The sequence below is a fragment of the Sardina pilchardus genome, chromosome 14, assembly GCF_963854185.1.
Source record: "Sardina pilchardus chromosome 14, fSarPil1.1, whole genome shotgun sequence".
NCBI classification, from domain to species: domain Eukaryota; kingdom Metazoa; phylum Chordata; class Actinopteri; order Clupeiformes; family Clupeidae; genus Sardina; species Sardina pilchardus.
In genome coordinates this window covers 9,363,979-9,380,703 of record NC_085007.1, presented here as the reverse complement: position 1 = coordinate 9,380,703, position 16,725 = coordinate 9,363,979, and the positions used below count along the sequence as shown (strand labels likewise).

The following is a 16,725-nucleotide window of genomic DNA, read 5'->3' as shown; positions in this document are numbered from 1 at the left end:
ATTGTACATACTGTCTGGGTGTTTGGTTTTTAGAGACAGGCCTCTTCACAGGACCATGAAGGACGTCAGACGGCCGGGGGCACGCTGGCTCTGGCACATGTCCACTCGCTGCTTGTTACTGCTGGACGTGCTGATGAAGTAGCCCTCATACTTTGCGGACTCGAAGCTGGTCCCTGTTTGCCCTGAGACCGTCTTGTAGAACAGGAATCGACTCATGTCGCCACTGATGATCTCCAGGTCCTCCTTCTTCACCGTCTGAAGTGCAGAAGAAAGGGTATTTAGAGTCGTATTTAAAAACAAGATAACAAGGACAAAACAAGAGTTTCCGATTTACAGAACAGACCTGACACCACACCAAAATACTGACAATGTAATGTCAGTTGTGGTCGGCCACAAGTGATAGCTGGATGTGCGCAGTGATAGTTGTAAGGAGTTTGAGTGCACCGTACCTCTATACTCAGAACTGGTTTCCCTGAGGAGGACTTGCACGAGAGGTAGAGATTGCGTCCCAACCCCAAAGCGATAGGCCGGCCGTTGGCACGTGGTACAGAGGAGAGATATGTGGACAGTTCCAGTTGTACTGCAAGCCAGAGAGGAACAGGTGTTACACACTTTAAATGGACACTGAACACGCCATCTGTCATATTTGCTCATCCGTAAAGCTATACCTTGGATTTTATGAGAGGATATCCAACACCTCTCAAAAGAAAGGGATTGTCCACACTCTTACAAAACGTCACTGACACTTACATGGAAAATTCTAATATCACAATTCAAGGCCAGAGCTTGATACTATAGAACTCTATAGAAGTGACTGGTCATGAGGCAGGACGGCCCGGATAATTGGCAACATGTTCTTTTAATACAAAAGAATACCCCCCCTTGAGATTGGTGCCAGTGGAATCGGGTGTGATGTGTGATGTGTTCTGCGAGGAGTACTCACCTCTTTTGCTCATGTTCCCCCCCTGGAGGGTGATGGCCTGCAGTTCTCTGGTGAATCCTTGATTCAGAACCAGGAACTTGCTTAGACTGTCGCAGATGTAGCACTTTTTCACCTCTTCATTCGTCTTCTCATAGTGACCCGGAGCCTGGCACGTTTCTTCATGGACTGTTGGCGTCACACACTCTGAAAGATTGATCAAAATACATTGTAACAGCAGCTCAGACACTGCATTAACAGATACACTTTTATCGCCTTCCTAAGATTAAGGTGCCAGTAAGATCTAAGGATGAGGATCTGCAATTGAAGTGTGTCCACGGCTCACTGCAGTTACTGTCTTTATTAAAGCACAGGAGGCTTGTGATGTAATGGCAATAGTGATGTAGGCCAATGGCTAAGGTTTGAGGTGCAAAAAATTACCTTCAATGAAATTCTCGAAGAAAATTTCGCACAACTCTTCGTCGGAGAATTCAGTGCTCTGCACTTTCTGGGTTTTCTTAAAACGCTGCAAAGCGATGACCAGATTTACCAACTGACGCATGCTATGTGGCTCATCTGCCACCTCTATGTCGAGTCCTGAATGTTGGTCACACACATTGTGTTCACTAGTCTGAAAACAAACACAAGCAAAAACAACTTGGTAAATAAAATGTAAAATTTGTTAAATGTACTTTAATAGCCTAATTGCCATTAGATAGAATACTAGGTATAATAACCAAATGCATTCATCATTATTAACAGATGCAATGTCTCACCTTGGCCATTGGATGGCAGTACATACAGTCAGAGTCCATTTCCATACAGTCGGATTGGTAGCTGCAAAGATAGTGTCAGATGTAAATTGTGGCGGCCAGATACATTAGCTCACTGCTTTGTTAATGTGTAAATTATAGACTAGGCTATTGTAAACTGCGTGGCCCTTCAGACCCTATTTAATATAGAAGCTAGGCTTAATGAAGGCGAATTCAGTTAAATGATGGCGGAAATGAGCTGGGCTCACCATGCAAGTTTTAGATCGGTAAGTTTAAAAACAAACTGTCAAATTGATCATTTCTTTCAGGCTTTCCCTGAAAGATATATTATGATTTATCTCACCTGTCCAAAGCGTCAGCCAGGTTGAAACACATGTCAGTCATGATGCTACAATAAAAACAGAGGAAAAGCACGTTTTATAGACATTCAAACAAATGCGAAATTATCTTGTAAAATATAGGTCAAATTCAATGTCAGTAGGCTAGTCATATTATCTTACCACTTGAATGGAAAAGGTATTAAGTTCTTTAGAGATGTTGATCTGAGTCGCTGCTCTAGATGATATGACCATCACTGGGGAAGACGGCTGTATAAATACCTTGAGGCTGGGAATTCCCACAGCGCACTTATTGCGTTAGCCCTTATTATGCAACTCGTGAAAAGTTGAGGATGAATGTTGCCGCCAGATGTTTGTGCACCTTAAAATGTTATTAATTATCAATCAAAACAAAGCTATACATGCTAAAAACATACCTTTTTGTCATGCAACGCAGTTAAGCCTGTGCCTTAAATGGTGCTATGCTTTCCAGCTCCCGGTGACATTCCATGCGTCACAGGAATGACACTGTGTAGCCTGTTCATAAATCACACTTCAAAAAGACAGTTAAAGGTTATTCCTTTATCCATTTCTGCAAAGTAACAAAGTCATGTTTATTTTGTATGTAGTCTGTATATTAAAATTCAGTTAGGCCTACATTTTTTTTTGTTTTTACAAGTTTTGAAAATCAATGATCCAAAATCACAGTGTTTAATAGGCTAATCGTGATGTTGAGCAAAATAATTTATAGAATTAATTTAGCCATAATTGAACAGCTCTAGGATAGGCCTATACCACACTATTGTTTTGTGGGTAGAGTGGTCTACTTTCAAAGCCAAGTGTAACCCCCGGTCTGTCATAATTAATGATGTAATGCTCTAACCAGGAAATGCTTTGACAATCATAAAACTTCCGATCCTACCTAGAAAAACGTTTCAGTTGTTGAAGTGTGTTTCTTGTCCCTTCTTGAGGAGTGAAACATAAAGCAACCTGGGCTGTTTAACTTGCCTACCAATTCTGAGGAGACATTTCATGACGCATTAAAGAAGGATTTGTATCACACTGTAGGCTGACAGTATGTTATTTGGCCTATAACGTCACACTTGCGTCCCAACTCACACTTGACCAATCACACAGACAAATCATATACACAAACTAGTTCACATCACACTACGTCTGCGAGGGAATATGTAAACACAAGGCCAAGTATCCAGATGACGAATGTTTCTGGCCTTCTGGAGTTGCAGGTTCCTACCACGTCCAATCCATGACATTCATTATATTTGTGTTTTGTTGGTTTTATATGTGCCATACCAGATGCCTAAATTAACATATCAATCAATCAATCAATCAATCAATCGATCAGTCAATAAATGTATGTACTGTATGTATCTATTAAAATCTGTGGACAATATCATGGAGAGGCTCAAGGAGAGGGACAACATCAGGGATACAATTGGGACAGGGAGATGACCCATTATATGGACAACATCAGGGATACAATTGGGATAGGGAGATGACCCACTATATGGATAACATCATGGACAAGTTCACGGTTCTGCAAAGACGAGTTGATGGACATAAAGAGTAGCCACGTAAAGGAATGTGGCTCCTTGCCCCAAGACCAAACAACTTCAATCTTATCTGCTTTTGGCCCCCCTCTATACAGCACTGGTAACCTTGACCAAGGCCGCTACCGGAACAACAACTCCCCCAGAAGATCACTGCAGCGAGACGCTCTTTGAGGATCCAATTGGGTGTGTTATTGGGATACATTTTATACATTTAATGTGCGCAAATATGATTTTGGTAATCTTACAACCTCAGCCCAGGCAACATTGTGCGGACCCCCTGCAATTTCTGGCGGCCCCCATTGGGGTCCCTGGACCCCAGGTTGGGAACCACTGCTAGACTGTAGCTTAGCAACATTTCCAAAGGAGCATTGTGTGTTGTGATGGCTCAAAGTATTGTCATGGGAGCTGAAAAGCATTAGAGACCAGCTATGTAAAATCTGAGTTGTAATCAGAATCAGATGTATTGGGCCAATGTTATTACTCTAGTTTTACAGACAATCTAGACAATATACAGTGCAACATATAGATGGTATGCTGTGGCATCTGAGATGAGAGCTGGAAGTGATTCATGCCACTTTGCAGTTTGTGACATCGCTCTGGTCGCAGCCTACAGAAGATTGTAAAGGTTGTAGATACTGTGACTAGCAGGAAGGTAACCTGCACAAGTATGATGAAGCAACAGCTGAAATGATCTGGAGCAACCTTTATGGTTATTGCACATTTAGTTTCATCCTAAACTGGATTTCTCGCTAGTGTGTCAAGAGGCAGCAGGTGGTTATCATTTGCAACATCAGGAAGTGGCAGCTTTACTGAAACAAACAGGATGTGACATCATCATTGGCTACACTATAGACCTCTGAAGTTCGCCTACAAAAAGGATCCAAAGCTGCCATCTTTGCCCATATAAGGAGATCCGGGAGTTAATTGAAGCTAACTGCCTATGGCAAGTTGCATTTTATGTTAGCTCTGGGGTAGCAAATATCAAAGTGTGCCGTCTTCACCTACCGAAGATCACAGTATCCACTAGACGGCAGTGGACAAAACTGTGTAGCGAAAAACGTCTGCATTTCCAATGTCATCTTCCCTGCGAGAGTTTAACAGGTGCGATAATTGGAAATCCCCATGTTATTTTCCCATAGAAAAAATCTCAAGATACCGGATCTCCTTATTTGGGCAAAGATGGTAGCTTATTTGTAGGCGAACTTCAGAGGTCTATTAGAATCAAATCATTAAGGGCGGAGCAAGATACTTCATGAGAAGCCACTTCCTGGAACCCGAATCGCAAGTTCATTAGCCAGTGACCACACTAATGTACGAATTGGGTAATCATATCCACCAGGTATGGAAGCACACATGCTAATTTGAAAACGCAGCACTCAAGTGTGCTACTTTTACAGTAGTTTTTCAACTACTGTATGTCCAAGAAGATGTCAAGGAACTTTTCTCTGCCCTATTTGAGCTTGGATTAAAAACTGTCATCAGTGGCCCACTCCCAGCAGAGGGAAGCTTTGTTTTTACCAGACTATTCAGTTTAAACCTGGCTCGCAAAATCACGCTTTTCAGTTGGGATGAATTTTATTGACAATTTTAACCTTCTCTGGAATCGCAGGGAGTATTTCAGACCAAAAAGCACAGAGCTGAGTTGGACTGGGGCCAAGATCTTAACTCAGAAGTCAAAACTATGACCTCTCTCTCCTGCACCCAACACTTTTTTCTGCCAACCTTGAGTCAAGCCTCTGATAAGCACACAGTAGCCACACAGACGGAACAAGCTGAGAACATCAACATGCAGACCTTGGAGAAACATAAACAACCACAGCAACAATGCCCAGCTATGTCCACTGAACCTGATACTGAACCTGATCTCAGCAAAATCTCAGCAAACAAATGGATGTAATGGGCAGGAGGAGATGGCACCTATCAAAGCTGCTGGGAGGCTAACAGAAAGGAAGGGTCATGTACCAAGGCCCCTCCCCACCTCTGTTGACTCCTTGTCACCACAAAGCCACAACAATATAGAATACACTAATATTTGGGGGCAGCCGTTGCCTACTGGTTAGGGCTTCGAGCTTGTAACCGGAGGGTTTGCCGGTTCGATCCTCGACCAGTCCACGGCTGAAGTGCCCTTGAGCAAGGCACCTAACCCCTCAAGGCTCCCCGAGCGCCGCTGGTTGGGCAGGCAGCTCTGGGTTAGTGTGTGATTCACCTCACTGTGTGTGTTCACTAATTCGGTTAAATTGGGTTAAATGTAGAGACTGAATTTCCCTCACGGGATCAAAAAAGGATAAATTCTATTCTACTTGCTGAACGCGAAGCAACAAACCCCCCAGGACCTCATCAGGCAGATGGAGACTCTGGACCAGTGTTCCACCCCGACTTCCTTATTTCCCATCACCACTCACACCCAATTACCACCCCACCCAGGCTACCCAAACCAGAGAGGGTCAAAGCGGAGCGAGAGGCGCAAACGTTCGACCATTTCCACGTTCTGTGTTCGCAAGGGGGAGGGGGGCGAAATCCCCCTTTAAGCAGACCTAGAAAGTAACGTTACATTCGAACTGAACTGCTTGCCAATCTGACAGAGATCGATATCCCACTATGACGTCTTTGCGACACGCCTCTTTAAGCAGACAGGAACTGTTCGAATTTTGCTTCCAGATGCATTATGTCGCTCTATCTTGTCAGTAATGAAGGATCTTTGCCCAAACCCACCTAATCTCCCATCCCCATCCCCATCTCATCATCCCACCACCCAATCAAACTCCCCAGGATCCCCTACATACACCATCTCCACAAGCACGTGGTGTTCCCGGCAAAAATGGAGAGACTGCTACCAGTAGCCAGGCAGATTTGTAGCAGCCCAATTCGCCCAATTCAAAAGGATCTCTTAAGCAGCAAAAACCTCCTAAGTTCACATTCTCAGCTGGCAAATACTGATGGCAGCTGCAGGGGACAATTATATGATGAATATGTGTGATATTCTGAGGGTCCCTGCAATAGAAATGGTAGTGACAGTAGTTTTGAGAACATGCCGGGACCCAGTAAGCCTATGTCATTTTCTATTTCACAAGTAATAGAAGACAAGCACATCGAACCTACAGGGTAAACCAGTCAAATCTCCTACCTGTACCACTACAGCCTCAGATTTCCCTAGTGGATCATAGCTCCCCAACTCTTACAGCAAAAGTAGCGCTTCTAAGCATCAGATTTCTTTCAAACAAATCATTCTTAATTAATGATCTTATTTGCACACACAACCTTGATTTTTTACTTTTAACTGAGACATGGTTAGACCAATTAAACAGTGCTACCTTCATTGAATCAGCTCCCCCAAATTTCAGTTTTTTGAGTGCTACCAGAGCAAATAAAAGAGGAGGGGGGATAGTTACACTTTTCAAGGCATCCTTTCAGTGCAATCAGTCATCCGTTGGTGACTTCACTTCATTTGAATATCTGTGTGCAAGCATTATGTCTTCTCCTCAGTTTTTATTACTATTTATAGGCCTCCAAAACATTCAGCTAAAGTCTTTCTTGAAGAGTTAGGTGAACTGCTATGAGTCATTTGCATAGAGTTTGACTGTCTTATTATATCAGGGGATCTCAACCTGCACGTGGATAATCCTGAAAACAATTATGCCAAGGAATTCATTGCACTAATCGACACTTTCTCTCTAACACAGCATATACAGGGGCCAACACACTCTCAAGGCCATACCCTCGACCTTGTTATCACAAAGGGTCTCAATGTCTCTACAGCTGTTTAAAGACCTGGCGTTATCCGATCATTTCTGTGTGTTCTTTGATGTGTCTATGTCTGCAGTCAAAACAGATCTATGTTGGTAAAAAGGAGAATCATAAATGATCAGAAGTGTTCTTTTTGAGCAAGTACTCTCACAGACGTCAAGTAATCTGTCAGACTTTAATAGTCCTTAATCAACTAACCACTTTCCTAACATCAAATGGGTATTTTGATTACTTTCAGTCTAGTTTTCGGGCAAAGGTTTTCAATGACATACGTCTAAACATGGTGAAGTGGCTTTCAGCTGCTATGCGGCTCAGCTCTGGAACCAACTTTCGGATGACACTAAAAAGGCCCCAACTGCAGCCAGTTTTAAATCTAGACTTAAGACCAAATTGTTCTCAGATGCTTTCTGCTAACTGTCTTTTAATTATTCCACCTTGAGTCTTTTGTTTTCTTGCTGATTAATCTTTATTTTTAAGCTTTCCTTTTAAGTTTAATCAGTTCTGGGTGTTTGAGAAGGATCACTATTACTGGTTTGCTAAATTAGGCTCTGCAAAGTCTATCTGTTAAGAACAGACCTGTATCTGTCTTTTAATTATTCCACCTTTAGTCGTTTATGTTTTCTTGTTAAACATTCTTTATTGTTAATATAAAAAAAGAACCTGGCTTTTAAAATTGCGTTTAAACAATTGAAAAAAAAACTGTATTATTATTATTATTATTATTGTTATTAGGAAATAGATGAAGGTGTCATTTGAGAGAGCAGGAAGTGGGTAGGCTATGTGGAGCGGAAGATGTGGTTGTGTTTGGCTAATACTGTAGGTGGTATTAACAGATTCACATCAGAGGATATGATGTGATGCAGTCTGTGTCTGTGAAATGCATGGGGTTAGTGTGTGACACCAATATGGTCACTGTCCTATATACACTTCCTGTATGCATCCCCATTCACTTGAATAGGAAAATAACTGCCCAATAACTGTCCAGAGTGCTTTGCTAGATTACGGCCTAGTCGAGGGACTTGCCTAAAAAGCTTTTGGTCATATGATATCTTCAGGTGTCTGAGGTGGGGTGAGGGTGCATAACACCATCCTTACATCAAAACCAGAATATTGAGAGTCTGTCCCGTCCCGTCCCCACGGATGAACAGTGCAGTTTGAAGTGAATATTCGCCAAAGTATCCAATATTTTCACATAACTACACGGACAATATTAACCAGTTAGAACATTTGTATTAAGATATTTCGTTATATATTGCACACAGTTGGCTGGATATTCAAGTATCGGGGACGTGCATGTTTAGACATGGTAGGCCTACAGCTGCATCTTTTTTTTTTTTTTTTAATACATTTTTTGGGCTTTTTTTTATGCCTTTAATGATAGGACAGTTGAGAGAGACAGGAAGCGAGTGGGAGAGAGTGTTGGGTGAGATCCGGAAAGGACCACGGGGTGGGAATCGTCGCCGGCGTGCGGTGCAGGTGCCCCAGCTAGTCGTGCCACGGCTGGGGCCCAGCTGCATCTTATTCCATAGAGCTGCCAGCTGGATCAGGCATGAAGCAGTCGGCTCTATCTACAGCGTGATGGCGGTGCAGGACAAGGGCGGGGTCCACATCTGACTAACCTGCCCCCTATACCGCACCTGAGCAAGACTTACCTGCCCCCTGTACCGCACCTGAGCAAGATTTACCTGCTTCCACTGACAAGGGTGTGTGTCAATTAATGCAGCATGTCACGGACGCTTCATACAAATGAAAGTTCCGTGTGAGTACGCCTGTTAACAAATCCACGGTAGGCTACAGTACTTCAGAACCTGTTTCCGCTATGCAGAGTGAAGTTCGTCCCAAAGCTGAGTGTGGTATTATATACCCTGTTACCTACACCACTATTGAGTGTGGTATTATATACCCTGTTACCTACACCGCTATTGAAGTGAACTTCATTTAACTCTCCATACAGCGCAACCAGAACGTTTTCAGAACCTCTGAAGTTTTGGAAAGGCCTAGACCATTGTTTCCTAACCTTGGGGTCAGGACCATGTGGGGTCGCCTGAAATCCAAATGCCTGAGATAACAATTGACATTATATAAAATTATACATAAACTCAATTTTAAAAAGATAGATATTTGAGGATAATCAATGCCGCTCGCGTCTGCATGTTACAGCAGAGATGAGTTGCACTCTCTCTTGCTATGCGTGAATAATTGGGGTCGCCAACATTTTGTGACATCGAAATGGGGTCACCTACCAGAACAGGTAGGAAACCCCTGGCCTAGACTGTGGGGGCAATGCCCTGGTTTTGATGGGAATGCCCTTGTGGTTCTACCAGCACCCGGTCGGATCTCCTTATATGGGCAATGATGGTAACTTTTTTTGTAAATAAACTTCAGAAGTCTGTTGTGTGTACGTGTGTTCCGTGCTTTTCCGGGGTCTGTAGTGCTTATGCAAAGGAAAGGAAGTGAAACTCATCATCGCGTGTGTGTGTGTGTGTGTGTGTGTGGACTCAGCATATGCATGAGTTAATGATTCACTTCAGACAGTATAGAATAGACGGTGTGTTTGGGTTCATGTTTGTGTGTGTGTGAGTGAAGGTGCGTGTGTTTCTTGAGGGAGGGGGATGGGAAACCGGCTATCATAGTGGCATAGTGCACTGGTATCTGTTGTATCTTAGTCAGTCCGGGGTCTGTAGTGCTTATGCCAGGGGAAGGAAGTGAAGCTCATTGTTGCAAGTGTGTGTGGACTCAGCATGATATGCATGTTACTACCTGTGAAATTATTCATTTCAGACAGTATATGTATAGAATAGACAGTGTGTTTGGGTTCATGTTTGTGTGTGTGAGTGTAGGTGCGTGTGTTTCTTGAGGGAGGAGGATGGGAAACAGCTGGCACCGACTATCATAGTGCCATAGCACACTGGTATCTGTTGTATCTTACAGCCATCTCTTTAACAACTCACCTGCAGAATGGCACAGGATGTAAACAATTATCAGAACAATATGCCCCAGTCTCACAAGTCCTGAAATTCCGGTGACTTTTCATCAGGTGTGGTCCGTGAGCTCAGCGGGCACGCTCGTAGATGGAATTTCACCCTGAGGAAGTCAAAACAGGATGTGATGCGATAAGGGATTGAACAAATCAACGGACAGCACACTAGTGTGCAAGAGTGTAACATTACACTGTTACCTTCATAGTGATTTGTAAGGTTGGACTTTATTCAACCCAGACCTACTGTATATAAAATGCAAGCACTTCACAAAGAGATTTCTTTCTGCACACAGTTACAATAAGGCTTAGCTTTATGCATATCAGGTGTGACACTGAGGTAGTGAGAGTGAGGGTGAGAATGTGGATGTGGATGTTTGTGGGTTGATGTGGATGTGTGTGTGTGTGTGTGTGTGTGTGTGTGTGTGTGTGTGTGTGTGTGTGTGTGTGTGTGTGTGTGTGTGTGTGAATGTGGATGTTTTTGAGTAGTTGTAGGTTGATTTGGACGTTGATGTTTGTGGATTGTTGTTGTGAATGTGAATATGGGTTGTTGTGGACAGGACTCGAAGTTAGCACCCACCAAGCGCCAATGGCTAGTATAGGCAATATTTTTGTATTGGCAGCTGAATTTCTTTGGTGTGTGGAAAATGGCTGCTTATCGACTGCGAGAATAGGCAGCTTCTGCCGCGTTAACTGCTTGCCGTAAAACTTCGCATTGGTGTTCTTTTCACCCAATGTTGATATATCTTCCAATAATGACCAGTGGACAATACATTGTATTGGCTATTACAACTGATTACAGACATTTTGTCAACTGTTACTGTGTCTGTTTTTCAAAACTCTACATACAGAACCCAAAATTGCTCAAACAAAATGCAAAATGGCTCAAATCTCCAGCAAAATCACACAACATTCACAACAAAAATATCACAAACACATCTTTAAAGCAAATATTCGCCTCATATTATACAGTTGTGTGTGTGGGTTTTTTTTTTTACGCATTAAATCTTTGCTGGTCACACAATTTTCTAAACAAATCTTTCAAACACCATAACCCCACACCAAGTCTGCAAAACCATACACTAACTATGTTTGACACAGTTTTCAATTTCCTAAAACACAATTTGCACACCAAAAACACCACACACACTCATTACTTTACTGAACACCATCCAATCATTGCCTTAGTATAGGCCTATGAATAGACTCTTTCAATCTGATCCTAGAGGATTTGAAATGTTGAAATGTTCAGAAATGCAGATACTTTGAAATGAAAACAAATCAGACTTCAGCATGATGCTCTACAAAAAGTCAACATTATGTAAAACTTGCCTTATCAGGTTCAGGTATCTGTTGTATGCCTTCGGAATGCTCCGGAATGTTTGTTTCTGCAGTTGATAGGGTCTTTGAATACATATAATTTGATAGCAGTCAGTAATTACTTTCTTTGGCAATACAGGAATTTCTGTCCACGTCTGGTGGTCATTGTATTTTGCTTATTTTTCTTCCCCTTGTTGCGGTGAGATTCTGTACTGTACAACAACAAATTATCTGGGGAAAATCGCTGGTTTTGGTTTCAATATTGCTTGCATTTTAATTGTGTATTTCAACATCTCTCTGTAGATGACTTTCACTCACACACACACATGTTTTATTTATTTATTTAACCTTTATTTAGCCAGGATTGTGATATGAAACCCATGAAAGACTGTTACCCATGAAAAACCCATTATTGATCCCCAAGGGGAAATTCAAAATGATCTGACATGTATTTGACATTATCTGATATGACATGTATCCAAAATGATAAAAGTGCTCATAATGTGAAGCTTTAGAGATGTGTATGACATTTTGAATATTTGAATTCTGTGTCATTTTGCTGGATATTTGAGGCATTTTGCATTTTGTGTGAGCAATTGTGGGTTTTGTGTGTGGAGTTTTGAGAAATAGACACAGAGTTTTGAAAATGTGTGCAAACAGTTCTAAAAAAAACACTTTTGTCATAACATGACGTTTTGGAAATAAAGTTTTGCATAAAATCGACTGAAGCTGAAGTCCAATTCATTTTCATTTCAAAGTATCTGCATTGGCTCTGGTTGGTGTGTGTGTGTTGGTGTGTATGTGTGTTTGTGTTGGGGGGCTGGTGTGTGTGTTGGGGGGTGGGGGGGTTGGTGTGAGTGTGTGTGTGTGTAAGGGTGTGGGTGTGTGTGTGTGTGAGAGGGGGGGGGGTGTCTTGCTGTTGAAATTCCTACTTCTCACAGAGACCCTTCAGAACCAGCACTACTGAAGTTTCACTTCTGCTTGATCACCCTCAAGTGACTGAAGATTTCCCCACCAACGCAAACTCCAATGTGTCCAACAATACAGAGGAAAACACACATTTGTGAACCAATAAGTATCTTCAGTCACAATGACAAACACACCAGTCCCTAAAACGAATATTACTCCCATCATTATCATTATTAACATGGTTATGCTCAGTGGTGTAGCCTAGGCCTACATGATATGCAGGACTAAGCAGTATACCCACTTAAAAAGCATCACCATCTCAGTATACCCACTTAAAATAGGCAAAGATAGGTATTGATAGGGGTTGATCACTGTATGCCCGCTAGTGCTAACTACAGACCATTGGTTCACCACTGGTTATGGTGAATTGGTGATGGTTATGGGATTGTCCAAAACATCATCAAGGATGTATCCTTTGCTCCTTCACCATCTGCAAGGTGCTACAGGAGCCCCATGTCTCACCCACAGGCCTAGGAAGAGGCTGTGTCCTTACCGAACTACACTCCACACCACCACGCACAGGCCTAGGAAGAGGCTGTGTCCTTACCGGACTACACTCCACACCACCACGCACAGGCCTAGGAAGAGGCTGTGACTATACCGAACTACACTCCACACCACCACGCACAGGCCTAGGAAGAGGCTGTGTCCTTACCGAACTACACTGCACACCACCACGCACAGGCCTAGGAAGAGGCTGTGTCCTTACCGAACTACACTCCACACCACCACGCACAGGCCTAGGAAGAGGCTGTGTCCTTACCGAACTACACTCCACACCACCACGCACAGGCCTAGGAAGAGGCTGTGTCCTTACCGAACTACACTCCACACCACCACGCACAGGCCTAGGAAGAGGCTGTGTCCTTACCGAACTACACTCCACACCACCACGCACAGGCCTAGGAAGAGGCTGTGTCCTTACCGAACTACACTCCACACCACCACGCACAGGCCTAGGAAGAGGCTGTGTCCTTACCGAACTACACTGCACACCACCACGCACAGGCCTAGGAAGAGGCTGTGTCCTTACTTGACCACACTCCACACGACCACTTTGACAGGAGGGTCACATTGGACACATAACTGAAGCGTTCCACTCATGGAATGTCTGCTGCAACAGACACACGTTGCCGGAGTTCTAAACCTCCACCTAGCCGTTATTACCATCGAACAGGTCACCTTGTCGGCCGTTATCCTTTACTTATAACATCTATGAGCACGTACGTTTGAGAAGAATACACCAGTCTTCTAAAGCTATTATGACACTACGCAGGCAGAGTGCCTTACTAGTGAACCCCGGTGTAGCCCGGGCCTGAGGCTGTGACTGCTGAATTACACGCCACAACTCTGAGGCTATTGACTGTATTGAACTTCACACCCCCACTCGGCTTTGATTCTACTGAATTACACTCTGACAGGGAGGGTACACCAGAAATGTAACTGAAGTGTTGCATTCACGTATAGTGTCTGTTATTACAATTAGTTTCCACTGAAAATCAGTGGAACTGGCTACACCAGATGTGATGGCAACGACAGGAAGGAGTAGGCATAAAAATAAAAAAAAAAGTAAAAAAGAGAACAGTAATTGTGAAATCCTGTAGAGAGAACTAATAGGGCCCCTGGCTGTGGTGTAACTGGCTGGGGCACCTGCGCTGTATGCTGGCGACCCAGGTTCAATTCCTTCCTCGTGGTCCTTTCCAGATCCTACTGCTCAATAGGTTAAACTTGTATTGCGCCTTTCTCTTACAAGGTCGCTTTATATAGGCAATGTAGGAAAATGCAGGCCTAAAGTTGTGATGGAAAACAAATGCTTCTCACATACTGTAATAACATGGATATGTGGTTCTCTCATACTGTAACAACATGGATATGTGGTTCTCACATAATAATATGGATATGTGGTTCTCACATGATAACAATGCTTTACTAGCCATTGTGTGTAAGTCGCAGGACAGTGTTTTATGACCATTAACAGAAACAAAGCCATACTAATACCATATTAATTTAAATTTAATTTCACTTATAGAGTGCCAAAACATTATACATGTCTCATGGCGCTTTACAGAGTGTTAAACATTCAAAGAGAGCCCAAGAGTAACAGGGGCAAGGAAAAACTCCCTAGAATTGGAGATACGTACTGGAAGAAACCTCGGACAGATCCACGACTCAAGGGCCCAACCCATCTGCCTATAGGGTCAGTTATTGGTGGAGGGTAGTCAGCACCAGCACAGGTGTGGTCAGTATAGGGTATTGGGACGCATGACTGGGGCACCAGTCACACAAGCCCACAGCAGAGGTGGTCCATTTCAATAAGACCCTGAGATTAACTGCCCCCGTGTATTAACCGTATAGATGAATAGATTTAGCAAAATCAATGTATAAGCCGCGGCTAATAGTTGGGAAATTACAGTAGGCCTACGCCTACCACTTCGCCCTTCCCCTTCGTTTGCGCATTCACGGATAGGATGTCCCAATTATTTTGGACCAAAGGGAAAGTGTTGTTCTACCCTTTAAATGGAGTGCGATGAAATGCAGACTAGGTTGAAGGGAAAGATTTTGAAGAAAGAAGTTTACAAATCTTTGCAAATTACCATTAAAATTGTAAATTGTAAAATGCATTGGGACATCTAGCTGATCATCACAGGGAATCTTTCTTACAGTTTAGTTAGAACATGATTGTCAGTATTAGGCTAATTCAGTAATGTTGATGAAATGTCAAAAATCACTATTTCAGCATTCAAATATGTCTGTCTATGTTGTTGAGAGTAGGCTAGTTCAGTAATGTTAGGCTATCATGTGTTTCTGTACTGAGACAAAAACTCAGAATTTCAGCGGACAAGTTGTGATCAGAGTCGGTAGATTTTATACTTTTTATCTTGAGGGAAATGTGTCTTTGAGACACTTAATTGTGCCTTCCAACCGGGACTTCCCACTGAAACATGAATGGTGTTTGTGCTTATGATCAGTGAACAGACCTCTGAAGTTCGCAGACAAAAAGGACCCAAAAACTGCCATGTTTGCCCATATAATGAAATTTGTGGTACCATACGATCTGGATGTCTTTATGCGACCATATACTGTAGTTTGCAGTTTTGGTTCCTTTTTGTAGATGAACTTCAGTGGTCTGTAGAATCAGACTGTGAGATGTCTACACTGAGTTTCAGTCTAACAGAGAAGCGAAACCTCGGACATGGAAGTGGCATGGGTATCCTCCTGACTAAAGTGTAGAACTGAAAGCAGGTTCAGTGAAGATCATTTTCTCATGAAGATCAATGCTCATAAGATTATCAATGCAGGAGAAGAAGCACAAGTCTGCTCTTGGGTTTTGGTAGGCTGGGTGAACCCTGCCTGAAGAACTTCTGAGGGAATTTGAATTTCGCCCGGCAGCTCAGGCTGGAAACCAGCAGATCTTTTTCCTCTGTTCACTGCCAGAACCTTTGGCTCCAATCAGAAACGGCCATACTCTAATCCTGGCATGCTATTGGCCGGTGACGTGATGATAACGAAACGTAGGCGACGCGAAGCGCAGAAGAAACAAAGCGCAGCCTCGCCAGACTAATGTTCAATCCTAAAAGATTGAGCTTAGTATGGTGAAAACCAGACTACGGTTTTGGGCCTTTTTCTGTAATCTCTGATTTGTGGTGAGATAACCGGTAACTGAAAACTTCAGTGATTTCTTCGCCGGGGCAGCCGTGGTGTACTGGTTAGCGCTTCGGGCTTGTAACCGGAGGGTTGCCGGTTCGATCCCCGACCAGTCCACCACGGCTGAAGTGCCCTTGAGCAAGGCACCTAACCCCTCACTGCTCCCCGAGCGCCGCTGGTTGGGCAGGCAGCTCACTGCTCTGGGTTGTGTGATTCACCTCACTGTGTGTTAACTGTGTGCTGTGTGTTCACTAATTCGGTTAAATTGGGTTAAATGCAGAGAACTGAATTTCCCTCACGGGATCAAAAAAGTATATATTCTATTCTATTCTATTCTATTTCTCATTTTTGTTGTTTCTCATTCATTTTTCTGTACAGAGCTTCCCCTATGGCTGGTTTTCCGCTATAGAGATCGCTAAGACATGTGACCAATGTCATCAAAACACAAAGAATTATGGGTATGTTTGGCTCACCTGATGCCAGCCCA

General features: G+C 43.1%; 1 protein-coding gene across 1 annotated transcript in view; it reads right to left on the bottom strand.

The window, feature by feature from the left end:
• The window catches only part of LOC134101127 (interleukin-1 beta-like), a 2,635-nt gene extending 337 nt beyond the window's left edge, over positions 1-2,298 (bottom strand). Inside the window, exons 1-7 of the mRNA XM_062554714.1 lie at positions 2,193-2,298; positions 2,036-2,080; positions 1,696-1,756; positions 1,361-1,550; positions 944-1,126; positions 450-580; positions 1-255 (exon numbers count right to left, since the gene is read on the bottom strand). The exon at positions 1-255 is cut by the window's left edge and continues 337 nt beyond it. Of these exons, the coding sequence (XP_062410698.1) occupies positions 46-255; positions 450-580; positions 944-1,126; positions 1,361-1,550; positions 1,696-1,756; positions 2,036-2,076 (816 nt within the window). The 5' untranslated portion in view covers positions 2,077-2,080; positions 2,193-2,298 and the 3' untranslated portion in view covers positions 1-45. The remainder of the gene's footprint in view (positions 256-449; positions 581-943; positions 1,127-1,360; positions 1,551-1,695; positions 1,757-2,035; positions 2,081-2,192) is intronic.
• Positions 2,299-16,725: the final 14,427 nt, after the last annotated feature.